The sequence below is a fragment of the Saimiri boliviensis genome, chromosome 19 (genome assembly GCF_048565385.1).
Source record: "Saimiri boliviensis isolate mSaiBol1 chromosome 19, mSaiBol1.pri, whole genome shotgun sequence".
Taxonomy (NCBI): Eukaryota; Metazoa; Chordata; class Mammalia; order Primates; family Cebidae; genus Saimiri; species Saimiri boliviensis.
The window spans coordinates 21,212,060-21,229,900 of NC_133467.1; the positions used below are offsets into that span (position 1 = coordinate 21,212,060).

A 17,841-nucleotide genomic window follows, 5' to 3' on the forward strand; every position below is an offset into this window, starting at 1 on the left:
AAATAAATAAATAAATAAATAGAAGAGAGTGAATCCCAGGCTTCAAATGTAAGGAAACAGGAGTGAATTGTGAAGTGAGGAAATTGCAGATTTTTCTGTATTTACTTCTTTTTCTTTTGGGTTTTAATTCTTCCTTGGCTGGTCCTTATAGAATAATGTATTTTAAAACCTTATCTTTAAGTCTTCTCATTTTTAAGCCTTATTTTAAAAATTTAGCCATTTTTAAAATTCCAAGCATTTTTTAGAATACCTGTTCTGTTATACAGGCTGGGGATACATTGGAGAAAAAGATGCCACATCTTCTCCCAAAGGAGCACATGGTCCGCGGGGGAGGAAGAGAAGGAAAGTATGTCAGCAGAGCATGATAAGGAACACGATGTGGCAGATCACGGGAAAGTAAGAGCTTATGGGAAGAGTCCCTAAGCCGAGCTGATCAGTATTCCGGCTTTCTGGAAGAGCTGATCTCTGGGCTATTTTAGGAACAAATTGATATCAGCCAGGTGAATGAGTGGGAAGAATAGTTCAAGCAGAGGAAGAATATGTGCAGAGATATAAAAGAGGAAGGCAATTCAAAGAGCTCTAAGTAAAGCTGGAGCTTGGTTTGATCTGGGAGGAGTCTCAGGGGATAAGTAAGCAGAGGCCAGCCCTGAGATGCCTCTGAAGGCCGTGCTAAAGGACAGTTTATCCAGGGAGAAATGAACAGCTATTGAAGTATTTCAAGCAGGCCTCATTAGAATTGTGATTTAGAAAACATTTTTAAAAAAATAATAGTATGATTAGTTCATATTTATTGAGTGCTTATATTCTAGGTATATTTTAAGCAGTTTTCTTGATAAAATGGATTCCAGTCTCATGATAGCCTTGCTCAAAGCCATATGGTAGCAGTAAGGTATGGGCCAGGATACAAACCCAGTCAGGCTGCAATCAGTGACCCTGCTTTTAGCCACTAAGCTGTAAACATATCTTACCTTGTTGTTTCTCAGTGACAAATACTAATTCTCATTGCTTATCTTTTCCTTACTGTTTTTGAATTTTAAGCCAGTATACTCCAGAAGTCTCATGTACAAACAAGAGATCCAACTTTGTGAACACCCCAGATTTTATTGTAAGGCCTAGGGGGCTTATTAATTGAAAACAATGAGCAGAAAACTCCATACTTACTGAACATTTGTTTTTGCTTTTCTGAGGCAGTTGTGTGGTTCCTCAATGAAGATAACCCTGAAAGACACTTCCGTTTGTTTAATTCTGAGCTCTGCTTAGAATCTGTAAGAATTTTTATTCTGGGCTTAGTTTCTGGATCCCAGAATGAATTGTTCCTCTTTTAGGAGCCCAGGAGAAAGAAAATTTATCTTCTGTATCTCATTTGGAGCCAGGTTTTTGGAATCAAATTTCCAGTTAACAAGGAGCCCAGTTCAGAAAAATCAAATCAGAGTTAAATGAGGGATAGTTAAAAAAATAAAAAGAAAGATTTCTTTCACTTATGGAGAACAAATCTTATGCCACTAGGAAGCCCCTGATTGTGCAGAGCTCCTGAGATATGCTCACAAACATCAAGTCCTACTTTTATTCAGTCAATCAACTATTACAAAACAGCTGATATGTGCCAGCTATGAGGTAGAGACATAGAAATAGCAATCCTGCTAGCTGTAGAGAGAGAAATGACTAAGTCATGGCTTCTCCCTTCAGGCCCAGTGGAGGATCCCAGAGTCACTAATAATTCAGTGCAGGTATTTGCCATCCTCATTTCTCTGTACACCTCCATCTCCCCTGTGACTCTCACCACATGAATCCTTTGACTTGCAAGCAATCCTCAAACATTCCTACCCCTGAAATCCTGCAATTTTGGACAGCCATTTTCATCCAGGGAGAGGAGAGATGGCTCCTAACTTGGACCAGCTGGCTGAGTTAATTTGTCACCAATCCATCACTTCTTCCTACTTTCCCATTTGACTAACAAATGATGAAGCACACTTTAGCGTGTTGTTGTTGTAGGATTATTTGAGAGATATTGGACTGTGGCCATTTTTTAAAGGGAAATGAGAATGTTTTTATTTCAAGCCATCTGGAAAGAATTGCTATTACTTTAAGCATTGAAAACGGAAGTTTCTCTAAAAGAAATGTCATTTGAGGCCAGGCACAATGGCTCATGCCTGCAATCCCAGCCCTTTGGGAGTCTGAGGCATAACCCCAAGAGTTTGAGATCAACCTGGGCAGCATAATGAGACCTTGTCTCTAAAAATAAATAAATAAATATATCAAATTCACTGCGAGTGATGATGTGCACCTGTAGTCCCAGCTGCTAGGCAGGCTGAGGTAGGAGGATTGCTTGAGCCTGGAAAATTGAGGCTGCAGTGAGCTATGATTGCACCACTGCACTCCAGCCTGGGCAACAAAGTGAGAGAGGAAGGAAGGAAGGAAAGAAGGAAGGAAGGAAAGGGAGGGAGGGAAGGAGGAAGAAAGGGAAAAGAAAAAGAGGGAAAGAAAGAGAGAAAAAGAGCGAGGAAGAAAGAAAAGAAAGAAAGAGAGAAAGAGAGAAAAAGGGAAAAAGGAAAGAAAAGAAGTAATGGTCAATCCTTCAGAGAGTTCTGAAAAACCCAGCTCTTTGACCACAAGATAGCCCCATTCCTTATCCAAACGTACCAATTCCTCCTGGGGAAGGTATAAGTTATGAGACCCCAAATACAATGGGTGAAGATTGGTTGTCATGGAAACGAAGCTAAGGTGTGAGTCGTTCATTCAGTCTCATGCCCCCTTTCCAACCAGACACAGCTCTAGGGAAAGAGCTGAGCAGACTGCCAAGGAGCTAAAGAAACAAACTTTGATTAGAGAGTCTCAGATCAAAGAGCTTTGCCCCTCAGTATTTTTCAGGAGAGCCCATCCTTCTCATTCTTGAATGGAGAAGGACATGCAGAACTGTGAGGAAGGGAAGTTTGGAGTGGATTTTACATTAACTCCAGTAACCACCTTCTCCTGTTTCCTTTCTTCTCTCTCTACCTACTCCTCTCGTTTCCCACTTCATACTACTCATCTCCAATAGTACCACACCTCTTTTATATAATCCCAAGAGTTGACAAACCAGTTACTCAACCGTCATCTTCACTTCTGTAGTCATGACTAAATCCAAGCAACAGATCAACCCTCTGAACTGGAGAGACAGGATGTGCCTTTTACAAAGAAAATTAGGGCAGTCTTCTCAAAGAGAGATGCCAATCTCGGCTGTTCATAAACATAGCATTGCATTCAGACTTCCTAAGAATATAATTGACAGCATTTTTGTGTAGTGCACCAGTTGATGACACCTTGATTTTACAGATATAAAGGTTTAGTCATATTTGTTTCACCTCTATTGGTACAACGCAAGCAGCCAAAAACGGTAAGACATAAATCTTGAAAGATGTCCATAGTCTCATTTTTCACTATAACGAAATAGACAGTCTGCAACAGGAGAAAGAAAAAGACAACAAAGAAAACAGATGGAGACAGAATCCTCACTGTATCAGGTCCCTGGCTGCAGTGGTTCCTGGGGTCTGCTGCATCCCTGCTCTTCTTGTGGGTTGGTTGCGCTGGCAGAAAACCAGGATTCTTCAAGTGCACTTCCTGTTTTTCTTGAAGTATTAAGGTAAGAAATGAGTTTCTGTCACTTGCAACCAAAAGAATTCTAACTGTTCTCTGATACATAGCAGGTATTTTGTAAATGTTTGCTGAGTGATGAATGAGTGGCTTTTCAGTGTCCAAATGCAGAGTATCATCAGTCTAGAAGACATTGGAAAGACCACTTGGTTTATTCCTCACTTCCAGGATGGATCCACAGGCACACCAGCCAACAAAATTGTGTTTTTAATCTTCAAAACCCTCCTGAAGGAAGATTTTATAACCTTCTTTTATTACTTTACGTAGGAAATGAGAGGAACATGGACAACCATGATATCTTGAATCTCTCCATCTTCTTTCTTTAAAGCCCTCCTGCCTTCCTTTCCCAGTATTGATGATTTTCCTTTCTCTCTCTCTCTCTCTCTCTCTGAGACAGGGTCTCACTCTCTCACCCAGGCTGGAGTTCAGTGGTTCAATCCTCCTACCTCAGCCTCCTGAGTAGCTGGGACCACAGGCAGGTGCCACCATGCCTAGCTAATTTTTAAACATTTTTAGAGATGGGGGTCTCCCTATGTTGCCCAGGCTGGTCTTGACTTCCTGGGCTCAAGTGATCTTCCTACTTCAGCCTCCCAAAGTGCTGGGATTACAGGCATGAGCCACTGCACCTGGGTCAGGAAGGAGGGGAGCCGACATGTGAGGAGGACTGCAGCAGGCAGAAGGTAGGACCCTGGAGGAGCCCTCGAGCTGGCGAGCAGGCTTCCTTTCATTCCTCCTGTAGTCCCTGCAGTCCCCGCTGTGGATATGCTGAGGGCGGGGAGAAAAGCCAGTGCAGAGTGAGCAGAGAGGTTTCACGTAGCACTCATGGATACAGTTTTTTAAAAAGACTGCCAATGAGATCCTTACACCATAAAAGAGGTTTTACGGTTTTTTAAATCTGAAAAACAACTCACAGACAGAAAGCAGTAGAGTGCTTAGGTGTCCACAGGCTTGGATTCAAATAGGTTCCCATCTCTCCCTCATTTAAGGATACCTTTTCTTCAACCTTGTCTCTCTTTCTTATCACCAAACTGTCTTTTTTCTTCAATTCATTGCAATCCAGCTTCAGTCCCTAATACTTTAACTATGGTTACCCTAACTTTTTAACCATGGAATCTGGTGACTTCTTTTTGTTCCTTTCATATTTAAATTCCCTATGTTATTTGGCACCATTGATAACTTCTTACTTCCTAAACTCCTTCCTGCCCTAGGACAACAACTTTTTATTTCTTCTCAGTTTAACTTGCTGTCTTTTCTTACCTTGTTCTTTGCTGGTATTCTCCAGGCCTGCCCACCTGGACCCCTCTCCTCCCACACTACATCATGTCCTTGGGGTAGCTCATTGATATGTATAGCTTTAAGTATCACCTTTAAACTGATGACTACTAGAAATGCATCTACAGTCCTGTTCTCTTTCTATATGGCCAAACTGCATATACAGTCAGAAACTTTCAAGATTACCAGCCTTGCCTGGATTATTGCAAAAGCCTGATTTCTTTTTATCTAGTCTCTCCTCTCTTGCTGCTCAGTTCCCAGTGTTTGTTCTTTCTCAGATCTGTTCTGATCATGCCTCTAGTTGTCTCTGGCCTATACAGTAAGTATTGCACAGCCACACGTCATACTGGCATAATCTACCTTTTTAACCTATTCCCCTGTTAATCTCACACAATGCTTTCATGCTCTTTGCCATGAATACATCATTTTTGATCAATGCTTTGGTTCTCTACATAAGCAATCTCCTCTTCTTGGAATGTTCCCATCCCACAGGTATCTGCTTGGGAAACTCTTATTAAAGACCTAACAGAAGGTTACCTACTTCATGAAACCTTCCCAGATGTGCAGTCAGTATTAGTCATTACCGTACTTGGGAGAGTTCCCCAAAGCATTTTGTACATACCTCTGCTATCACATTATCATAGGGTATTGTGGTTCTCTTTCTCTCTAAGACTGTGAGTTTCTATGGAAAAGTATTATGTATAAATCATCTCTGTAAGATTACTATAAAGCATAGTACCTGGTATATATTAGGAACAAAAACATCAACAGAATAAATACATAAACGAATGAGAGCACATGCTGGGTTTGGCTGAGGTAGCTTTTCATTAACCATGAACTCCCTTTTAAAGCCAACACTGCCACATTTCTAATTTGTATGTCAATCCTTGATAGATGACTTTCACTGACTCTTGTGTAATGTTCTAGAAATGAAGAGTCAAAAACTTTGACTAGCATTGGAAGAGAATTTCTAATGACAGAAAACACCCTAATTAAAAGTCCCCCAAACACAACTTCAAATCCATTAGGCCATATTGCATTTTAAATTAATTAATAATTTATATGTATTGAGAGCTATATGCCGAAGTGATTTACATAATTACTACATTTACTCCTCATAGCAATCCAGTGAGATAGGTACACTGGGGCTCAGAACACAATATCCCACAATGAAGGCCTCAGAAGCAGCATTACAGGTAAAAGTTTTTCTCTGACCTTCTGCTACCCTTCTGTCTCTCAGCACCTTTCTCCCCTGAAGCTAGTCATAGAAACTAGAATCCCTCTTCTCTATGGTGGGCCATAAAAACCAGAGCCCCCTTTCCCCAAAAAGGTCCTGCTGCACACCCAGAGGAAGGAATGCATGCTCAGAGAGGCCAAGAAGGATTCAAACAGGCAGGTCTTGCTTGGTTTCCCCACTCAGTCTACTAGCATTTGATCACAACTTTTTTGTCCAGTCATATTTCTACACAACTGTCCATACTTTTTTCAATCTAAGCATCGATATGGATAATTTCTCCCATATCTTTGGGTTCTCATTCCAAAGACTCTTGTGTATGCATTTAAAATAAATGCATATGTCTTTTCTCCAATTAACCTGCTGATTATGAGCTTGTCAGTGAACCTTCCTAGGGCCAGGAGGTTGGCCCCCAATACTATCTTACCATTTTGATGTTAATAGAGGAAGAAACCAAGGTCTAGAGCAACAACTTACTTGCCCAAGGTTGTCCCATCTGTACTGGAACTCAGCCAGCATAGTACAGAGCCCAAACTTGCCATCACTGTGGTTCATCACTCTGCCTCAGAGACTGCCTCTTTGCACTAGATCCAGTGCCAGGTGCTCTTTAAAACGGATTTATGGTCTACGAAATTCTTTCTGCTCCTCCCCACCTTGAACTTGGGCCAGAGACCCCTCCTAGTGCCTTGTGTATACATCTATCATAGCACTTCTAAGATTTTGTTGTTGTTATCTGTTAACCTGCCTCTACTGCGTAATGAGATCACAAACTTCTAAAGGGCAGAAAATGGTCACATTCACTGTTGTATTCACAGCACCCAACACAATGCCTGCTGCTCAGTAGGTTTTCACAATGCCTGGTGTTTAGTAGGTTTTTCAGAAAATGTTTATTAAAATAAATAAACCAAATAGAGAGATAGGCCCTAGGCTAACTTATTGCTCTTCCAGTGCCAAATCTGTTCCCAGAATTTTTCATTTCCCCTCTGTTCTCCAAGGATTTCTCAGTATTGAAACTAACACCCTCTTTTGTTTAACATAGAAATTTCACAACTCCCTTGAAAAGTCACTATGCAAAAGGTAACAGTTTTTACCTAGAGTTCATCTGCACATCCTCCTGGCTAAGAAGATTTTATTCCAATTAGCTTTCATCATTTTGTATTATAAACACAAATATATTTTAACATACATGAACGTAAAATATTTTAATACTGAATGCAATCTCTAAGTGCACCCTTCTCCCCCAGAAAGCATGATATGGCCCCACTGAAAATCCCTGGTCTTCCCAGTTTTGCCCTAGCCAAGAATCTAGCCCCTTAAGCTTTGTCCAGTGGCTGGGCTTTACCACAGGTAAGAAGTGCCTTTGACACTTCCAAGTACACACACACACACGCACACACACACACACACACACACACACACACACACACACCCCTCTATTTGGGCTCCAATTGCGGACAAAAAAACACCAGGACTGACTGGTGCAACACACGTGCACTGACTTTCACATGCTCTTGGGCTTAGTCTGCCTTCCTACCTGCCACCTCCCACCTCCCAAGCCTTGTGTATCCTGGTGGGCAAGTATCATGCCAGTACCTGGCTCTGTCTGGCTCCTTCCTGCCTCCCATTCCAAAGACATGACACATTTCCAGTAAACCTGAATGTCTAGCAGGTTGAGAGGAGAGAGGCCTCTGCCTGCAGCAAGTGTGTGGCATTTCCCGCTCTGGGGAAATTCCCAAAGATAAGGCTTGGCTTTGTTTGGTTTGTAGCCAGATGTATCCCTCAGAAGGTAGCAGATTTCAGTGAGGGAATTGGTACTTCTAATTTAACTCTAACAAGGTTGTAGTGATTGGTAGATATAATATCTTAGATATTGTATTGTCCAAGGAGTGGTATTATTAAATCAGAGGGGCAGAGTAGGGAAGTCGGAGGTGCTCCAGGTATGCATTCAGAAACACCTAAGTTCAATTCCCAACTGGGTATGTCATTTAAACTTTGTGAGATCCAGTTTCCTCATCTATATTATAGGGATAATGATACCTATCTCATAGTGTTATTGTGAGAATGAAATGTAATCTCTCTAACAATGTTGAACATGTAGTAGATAATCAATTGTGCTCATCTAACTATCCTCTTTACCAACACACAATGTGCATTGGATAAATATTTGTTTTAGTCAGCTTTCATATATTAAATGAAAACATGTGTTTGCTTCTATGATCAGAGTTTCTAAATAGAAACTTTGCATGCTTATTGTATCAATCCTTATAAGAACTGTATTACTGAGATAGATTCATTATTGAACACAGGAAAGACCCATAGATGCTAAGTAACTTGATCAATGTTATACCATTATAAATGATCAATTCTGAGTTTATCCTTGTGATCATGTCAACCTGAAAATGATGAGTGCTATTTCATGTTTGCCAGGATCTCTAATTGGTAGTTATATATAAATTTATAATTAAAAAGGAAAATTAACAGTTATTTAATAAATGACCTTTATTTGATAGCAGCATTTCTAACGAACAACATGAAGAGGTATATTATTTATACCTCTTTGGCATTCTACAAAACAATTATTTGTTTCTTCAAGAGATTAATGTAATGAAAAAGGAAGTTGGGGTACAGTTCTAGATGAAAGGAGGAGAAATGCAATATGTCACCCTTGCTGTGACTTGGCTTTGGACAAACTGCCATAATTGTCACGTTGAGGACAAATGGGAAATTTGAATGTAGACTAAGTGAATATAACACTAAGGAATTATTCCTATTTTGTTAGGGTATATAATGGTGTTATGTGTTGAAGGACTGCAAATTGAACTATATAGTGGTACAATGTCCTGATGTCTATTTTAAAATGGTTTGGCAAAACAATATATAGGTGAAAGAAATGTGGCAAAAATATTGATAGTTGTGGACTCCAGTGGGAAGAGATATAGGTGTTTTTGTGCTATTATTTCTACTTCTGTGTATATTTGAATGTTTTCACAATAAAATATAAAGAAGAGCACCCTGAGAATCCCTGATCTAAAGAGAGAGTTGTGAATTTATTTTATGGGATCTGGTTCCTGACTCTGTTCAACAGGAACTAGATCCCACAGAATAAATTCAGAAAAAGACAGAAGACCAGATTGTCAAGTTCTAGAGGACTAGTCAATGATGAAATCTAGATTCAGAAAGATGGCAATTGGCTGGAATCTAGCTAGAATAAACCCTAATAAGAAATAATACAGGGACATGCATGTAGGTATTTTTAAAAATTAGCAGCCTGAGGAAAGCTGTCAGAACAGTAATTCTCAATAGAAGAACAAAAAGTCTTTAGCTGGTAGCAAATCAATGTGAAAGAATCAATGTGACTTAGCTGCTAGGAAAACTAAGGCCGTAATAGTCTGTTCTCAGGCAGTAGGAAATCCAGAACAAAGGAAGTTACAATTTTCATAGCCACATTTGCCCAGGGCATTAGTGGAGTTTTAGATTCTCTTCTCTAGGTGCTGTAATTTGAGTGGCACTGGGGTGGGTCCAGAAAGAATGACTGGGTCCATGTCATACTGCCCAAAGAAGAAGAAGAAGAAGAAGAAAAAAAGGCCGGATGCCGTGACTCATGCCTGTAATCCCAGCACTTTGGGAGGCTGAGGTGGGCGAATCACCTGAGGCCAGAAGTTCAAGACGAGCCTGACCAACATGGAGCAACCCTGTCTCCACTAAAAATACAAAATTAGCTGGGCATGGTGGCATATGCCTGTAATCTCAGCTACTTGGGAGGCTGAGGCAGGAGAATCACTTGAACCTTGGAGGTGGAGGTTACAGTGAGCTGAGATCATGCCATTGCACTCCAGCCTGGGCAACAAGAGCAAATCTCCATCTAAAAAAAAAAGTGGTAATATGGGCCGCACCATCAAATACATTAAGGATTTTTTTTTCAAAAAGGAACTAGTCCCATGCAGGCAGCTTCCTAAAAAAAAGAACCAAGGATATTTGTTTCAGTAAAATAAAGGTTTTTTTTGTTTTGTTTTGTTATTTGTTATTTGTTTTGTGCCCCAGGGAAGAATTGCATTTGCTAAATAGATACCATTATATGAAACATTGTTGCTTTTTTTAAATTGGGAGAACAAAGGTTAATTTAATGCAAACATGTAGGAAAAATAAGTGAACTTAATTTGAAAAGGTTAAAATTCTACATTAATATTACTATTTGCCAGTAGGAGCCTCTCAGTGGCAAAACTTCCAAGGGTCAGAGATAAAGTTTATTCTTTGAATTGGAAACTTGTCCAAACCTTGTAAGTATTCAAGGACTATGTTGTTTGAGTGCCAGGAAGATAAACAGTATGTTATTAGTTTATAACCTAGATTAGCCCTCTGGCAATTTTTAAAAGATTTTGTTTGTTTCATTTTGTTCTGTTTTTGAGTCACTGAAACATTCACGATTCAAAATTAAAAGAGCAAATACAGGTACACTCTGAAAAATGCTCTTTCTTGGCCAATTTCTGTCCTCCAGCCACTTAGTTCTATGCCTTGGAGCTAATTAATGTTACCAAATGTCTTTCTTGTTTTTTAGGCACATCTGACTCTTCCTGCATTTTTCTCCATGTGAGAATCAAGGAAGAAAGGGCTTCCTGACTCTGACATGTGACATCCCTACAGGATGATCCCCCTGCACAGACTGAGTGGAAGACAATCCCAAGAAGTTAAGAACAGGTTTTCCTTGAAACAGCAGACATCTGCCAGTACTTGATGCACTATTCTGCATTTCACTGGCCAGACAGTTAAATGTCTTGCCAAAGACTTTGCAAATAACAAGTGATAACTTCCTGTGTAGGTGAATATGGCTATTTCCTGCCTCTGACCACTTTCTTGAGATGTTCGCACAACTGCCTCTTTGTTCCTTGATAGTGACATGGAGAGCTTTTTTGCTGCAATCAATTAGTGTTCCTGTTTATAACACATGCCTATCCACATACTGACCTGCACATGTATTCTTCATTTGTGTGCATGTGTATGTGTATATTATTCTACAACTGAAACTACTAGCTCCTCAAAGGCAGGATCCTAATACCTAAACCCTTTATAGCTTTGCTGTCTCAAATTCAGGGATTTCACTTCATTTATTTATTTTTTTTCCATATTGCTTGGTAACCTTAGAAATAGGTTTTGTTTTTCATTTGAAATATCTCTGAAGTGTGTTCTGGGTAGCTCCTGCAGGGATATGGTATCAGCATGAGATATTGTTTCCTCATTAAGCTATATATGTTTCTAGAAAGACAAGAATTATATGTGTTAAACAGGTATAATATTTAATAAAGTGCTAAATTAACATGGTTTTGAGGGGAACAGGGTTGAAACAATTGATTATCTCAGTTTTCTCTAAGGGTGAGTTAAATTTTATTCATTTCTAAATTTTCTAATTTCCCCTTGACTCTTCAGAATTTAGTTGTGTTTATTTACAGAAACAAGACCCATGCTTTCTCTTCTTCTTGGAACTCTTTCATAATCTGTTCAGTAATGCCTTTTTCATTCCTAAGATCTCACTCAACCTGGGTAACTATACCCAAATAGGACATTCTAAATAGGGCTTTCCTTAGGAGGAAATAAGGCAGTTCTATTAAATTCGTTACACCGAGGCAACTTGAAGCTATGTATTCTTAGACATGTTCTGGACAATGGGCAGCTCCAGTATGTGCTACCACAAGGGCTGGGAGGTGATGGCCCCTGGCAGGTCTCCCCTGAGCTTTGACAGTTTGGGGAAGGGGATCTATAAGTGACCTTGAACACAGCACATGGCAGTAAAGTCCTGTAGGATTTCCCAAGGTTAAACTGGGAACTAGATGGGATGACGAATTAAATATTTGGCTTTTTAAAAGCTGCAGCATAGCTTTTCCTAAATACAGATTTTCTCTCCATTCCTGGCAATAAAATAATTTTGTAGATTGACTGATTTCTTAAATTCCCTGTTAGGGTGAAGAAAGATGAAGGAATATATCTTACTCATGTCTGTGGACTTTTATTATAATAAGAGTCATTGTTAAAAAAAAAAAAAAAGCTTTTACCTTTAGACAATAACAAAAATCTACCCAAGATTATCCGTTTTGCAAAATTAATCTGAAATGTGTTTTACTTTAAACCCAGAGTAACATTATCAGTAGATTTTCATAGTGAAGAAATTACCATGGCCCATTTATGACAGATCTTTTAGATGATATTTAAAAACATGCAGCAGGTGAAATATTTGACAAGCCCAGGTTATCACCTCCAAGAATCCAACTCAGTGCAGGAAAGATTGGGCTAAGAGGGATGCCAGAGTCAAAACTCTGACTCCCACTGGAAAAATAGAAGCAAAGTTTGGTGTAAGATTTATTTTAAATACTACTACTGGTAGAGAAAAATTATACAGCATATATGCAAATATCTTTGCAAATTTAAATGGAAATGACAGCATTGGGTTAGTCCTGCAGAGGGGTATGTCAGAGTTGGACTTCCCAATTTAGAAGTTTTTCCCTCAGTGACATTACTCTCAGGTTTTTGTTATAGGCATAAACTGAAAAGGAAATTCACCAGCTGGCTAACTATTCAACAAAGCTGCAGATGGAGTATTACTAGTGTGTTAAGGCCACGCTAGGTCCAAGTTTAGACCTCAGATTCTGAGAAATGAGTTCACACTAGCCCAAGAAAATTAATAATCATTCATATAGGGAAATCAGATTTCAAAGGGAACTAGACTTTTTGTGCTAACTGGTCAACCCGCTCTATCTGAGAAACCAAAGTTTATAAAGTTTTTAAGTAGACAATCTGAGCAAAGGGAGGTAAATGATGATAAAATGTATCATCAGACTTTGAAATCCTGCTGTTAACTTTTTTCTAATACCTCTGTGAAGTGACTAGATTAATCAGATAAGTAAGTAAAAACGTCCTGGCATCCCTTTCTCTAGAGGGCAGGAGACACAAGGATACATCATGTAGACTGAAAATTCACATAGTCTGAGGATGCCTGGGAGTCTCTGTAGCTCTTCCCTAGTGTCCATGAGTTACAATTGTTTGCACAATAATACTAAGATGTTATTTCCTTTCTCATTCTTCTCAAGTAGTCTCTGGAAAACTTTCCAAGTACAGTGGCGTTTTCCAGTGGTCACATGACATGTAATAATGCCATCACTCTGACCGCTGATTGGAAATGTTTAAAAAGTTTTTCCATTTTAATTTCTAATACAATAAATAGTTATTTAGCATTTTCAGTATTTCAGAGTGTAAAATTTCCTAAGACCAAAAGTTTGAGAACCATTGATATAGATCATCCTTTTCTGTCATCATACTACCAAACAACATGATGAGTTTTTTTGCTTTAAAAGATTTTAGAAATGTCCTAGTACTATGGATGAAGCCATCTTGATGATATTTAGGAAGCATTCTACCTTGCTAGCTACATAATATTCAGATAACCTCAAAAGCTCCAAGTAATTGTGAATAGGGCATATATCCTCCATAATGTATGGGTACTGTTCTGCCCAATCTTTTCACTGGACATGTTAATCTGCAGCAACAACAAAGGAAGGAAACACTGTTACCTGGGATGTGCCTTTCCTTTGACAATATCTGAAATGGGATAAAAATTCAAGGGCACTGTTTTTGGAGTTCTTAAACTCCAACTGAACTGAAACCAAGAATCATAGCCTACCGGTAATTCAGGACAATCAAGCAAGTTTTTCTGTTTTTGTTTGTCTATTTGTGTGTGTGTGTATGCAAGAAGTGAGGCCAACTTAGGGATAAGGCCATTTGTTTGAGATTTTTGAAGTCCACTCTTCAAATAAAGTCACAGACATTCTAGAAGGGCTTCAGAGGGAGGCCGAGGCGGGTGGATCACGAGGTCGAGAGATCGAGACCATCCTGGTCAACGTGGTGAAACCCCGTCTCTACTAAAAATACAAAAAATTAGCTGGGCATGGTGGCACATGCCTGTAATCCGCGGTGAGCCGAGATCGCGCCATTGCACTCCAGCCTGGGTAACAAGAGCAAAACTCCGTCTCAAAAAAAAAAAAGAAGGGCTTCAGAGACTCCCAGGGGTCTCCCTTCTACACGATGTACCCTTGTATCTCCAGCCCTCTAGGGAAAGAGATGTCAGGATGTTTTTACTCACTTATCTGGTTAATCTAGTCACTTGAGAGAGGTATTAGAAAAAGGTCAACAGCAGGTTTTCAAAGTCTGATGATGCTAATTTTTCAAATACAGTCAGGCACAGGTTGGTTTTCACATATTGATCCAGTTTCCATTTAGTCAAGATTTTGAGATATGACAAGACCATTGCTTCCTAAAGAACAGAGATGTTCTTTTTATATATAACCCTTCCCCCAGAAGCTGGACATGAAACATATATGCCCACAAATATAATATTTGCCGGCCTAGAGTTTTCTTTCATCTCCCTCACATTGCAGATGGACACATAGACTGGGACAAATCTAGAGGCACACATCTTCCAAGCAAAGTAATCAAACTACATAATACATGCCCTCGGTATCGTTTTCACTGAGCAAAGATTAGCTGAACTTTTACTATCACTAAAGGAGGTGATGTGAGGAGGGCAAGGCAAGGCAAGGTTCCTGTGCTTCAGGGTTGCAACAACAAATGCCTTGCCATTTTCCAGTCACTGCATCACAGTATCCTCTGCCATCATCCAGAGTTAACCAACAGAGATAAGGCCAGAGGACGACTTCTCTTTTTCTCATTTACACTTTTTATTTTTTACTATTTATTTTTGTAGGCATGAGGGTCTCCCTTTGTTACCCAGGCTGGTCTTGAACTCTTGGCCTCAAGTGATCCTCCTGCCTCAGCCTCCCAAAGCACTGTGACTACTGGGTCGAGCCATTGTGCCCAGCCCTACATCTTTATTCTTTTTTTTTTTTTTTTTTTTTCTGTTGTTGTTGTTGTTTTTGAGATGGAGTCTCACTCTGTTGCCCAGGTTAGAGTGCAGTGGTGTGATCTTGGCTCACTGCAACCTCTGCCTTCTGGGTTCAAGTGATTCTCCTGCCTCCGCCTCTGGAGTAGCTGGTATTACAGGTACCCACTACCATGCCTGGCTAATTTTTGTAGTTTTAGTAGAAACGAGTTTTCACCATGTTGGCCAGGCTGGTCTTGAACTCTTGACTTCAGGTGATCTGTCCGCCTTGACCTCCCAAAGTGCTGGGATTACAGGTATAAGCTACCACGTCCAGCCCACTCCTTTATTCTTAATAAGCTGAATTCATAAGGGATTTCATGGAGCCATCTCTGGCCCGTCCTGAAGAAACAGCTAAAAACAGTTTTCACAGAAAACTTGTGATTTAGAAATAGAGGATGTTTTCTGCTTTAACATAGAGAGGAAACCTTAACAAAATTAAATGAGACAGTTACCATGTTCCATTTTCATCAACAAATCTTTAAAATCATGTAAATTAAACCAGTTTGTCTTTAGGAAAGCGAGAGAGAAACTAGAGGTGAGGGCTAGAATACCAGCAACTCTTAGGAAGGCAAACTTGAATCATCTTTTTGGAGAGGAAAGAAAATTGTGAGGAAAAGGTGCCAGTGTCAAAGATGATGAACTGGGAGCTGATAAACTCCTACCACTCACTGCCTCATGGTCTTGCCCATTGGTTTCTTTCTGACAAGGAAGAATGTCGTCTTTCCTGCAGGGTTTTGTAGGCTTCTGACAGTAATCCGTGGAAGACGGCTGTCCTGGGGCCCAGAATGGGCAGTCTGTAGTGAATGTTCTCTGGATGACATACAAGAAGGAAGGAAGGACAAGGACTATTTAGATTCTATTCTTAAAGAAATGGAAAATAACCACAGGCCAACAAAGACTTCTTCAACCTTATAAAACAGATTCAAAATTCACCTAATAATTTGTTTTCCAAATCCACCTTTTATTTTTTCTTATAAAAAGGAAAAAAAGAAAATGCAACAAAAAAATTCCCCTAAGAATTTCTTTTAATAAAATTGTCTTTTCCTCCACAACATTTAAACTTTTACAAATCTTGTCAATGGGACTAAAAGGAGTATCCAAAACCCAAACTCAAGTATTAGACATCATTACCAATTAAATGAAAAATGAAGATAAAACATGTCTGGTGTTATCATATGAGTCAAAGAGAAAAGAGGATTCAATTATCAGGAGACTTTTCAAGGACACATATATAGTTCTGTTCTTTAAAAAAATAAAAATAATAAACATGATCTTAACAAAAAGGCTACAGTAAGAAGAGAAAGTACTTGCATTTCAAAAGAAATCTGTATTTTGTGAAATAATATATTTTAGGGGTTCTTTAAAATCCTGACCTTACCTCTTCTTCAAATATGATTTATTAGAAGTTGATTAATATTCACTTTTTCCAGAAGACAGATTACTTGAAGTGGGGTAAAACAGTGCGAGAAATAACAGCTTCCCACTGGGATTCACTGAGTGACTAAGAGAATTGGAACACTTAATTCTCTGGAAAAAGCTCCAGAGAACAAGGTCCAAGTGAATGAGGGGTAGAGACGTTACATGATCGCAGACCTTGGATCCAGTTCAGTCTCATCACTGTAATGAAGATGGAACAGCAGTCCAAGGTCACAGGCACTAATGGACTAAGAACCAGAACCCAGATATCCTTAATCCTAACCCAGTGAGTGCTCTTTGTGTTGTATCATACCACTGTGTGGCCAGGTGGTAGGCCCACATTAGGTGGTTAGCATCTGTACTAATGTTTATTGAGATTAAGAGCCCACGGGTGTCAAGGGATTCATGAACCCAGAAGGAATCCCCATCACTTGTAAAGATAATTTCTTTCTATTTTCTTGTTGTCATTAAGAATTATTGATAATATTTAAGGATAAGCAGAATCCAGAAAAAATGCTAGCAATCATTGCTGTGACCAACAGATGAATTGGCCAATCAAAGGCGGTAATGTTGTTCACTGGGATGAGTCAGCCACTTAGTATTTGTAGCAGTCCACAGGGAACACAGCACAGGTGGCGGGTGGCTTCAGCAATAAGCAGCAAGTACCACAGTATGAACATGTCTAAGCTGCATAAATGAGCAGGGCTAAGGCAGTGTCAGCAATTTTCCTGGATCAGTCAAAGGTGAAGGCCACTTGTGCTGAAGGTCTAGCTTTCAATGGGACAAAATGCTACTCTGGTTTTACAGGTGGGAACACAGAGGCCAAGCCTATACAGCAAGACTAGGATTCCTACCCAGGTCTCCTCACTTCTAGGCTAGTGCTTTTTTCATGACCTCTAAGAGCACATACAAGAGCGAAGTCAGCTCAGAAGGGTCACGACTATAACAAACAGTAGATCTACCAAGTTTCAGCTCCTAGCCAGTTTTACAACTACTCTCCCTATAGTCCCACCTCTGAGATTACTGTCCTGGGATGAACTGTATGGACAAGAACCAGGGCTATCCAAACACATAACATGCTCTTCCTAGATGCTATGCAAAATCTAGCTCTTTAATTGTGAATTGAAGTACACCTCACAGATAATAAATTGATCAAAGGCATATTATTACATTGTTCTCTAGGATCACAAAATATATTTTTGCTGAGGGAAAGGCGGACAATGGTATGTCTCTCTCTCTCTCTCTCTCTCTCTCTCTCTCTCTCTTCTCTCTCTCTCTGTGTGTGTGTGTGCACGCCTGTGTGTGTGTGTGATTCAATCCTTTGCAAGGCAAAGGATTAAAAAAATCCAGGTCCAAAGGAAACTGA

The 17,841-nt window shown here is 39.7% G+C and overlaps 1 protein-coding gene across 9 annotated transcripts in view; it reads right to left on the bottom strand.

Annotated features, from left to right (window-relative positions):
- Positions 1 to 17,841, bottom strand: part of C19H1orf105 (chromosome 19 C1orf105 homolog) — a 79,802-nt gene that overhangs the window by 41,841 nt on the left and 20,120 nt on the right. For 7 of the 9 annotated variants that reach the window (XR_012515156.1, XR_012515157.1, XR_012515155.1 and 4 more), the window contains exon 5: positions 15,729 to 15,869. Coding sequence is in view for 2 of the 9 variants with exons in the window: in XM_039459956.2 (XP_039315890.2) it covers positions 15,733 to 15,869 (137 nt within the window). In the remaining 7 variants the exon portion in view is untranslated. Of the gene's footprint in view, positions 1 to 3; positions 15,870 to 17,841 lie in introns of those variants that run through there. The other 2 variants (XM_039459956.2, XM_010336131.3) reach the window with 1 other exon arrangement.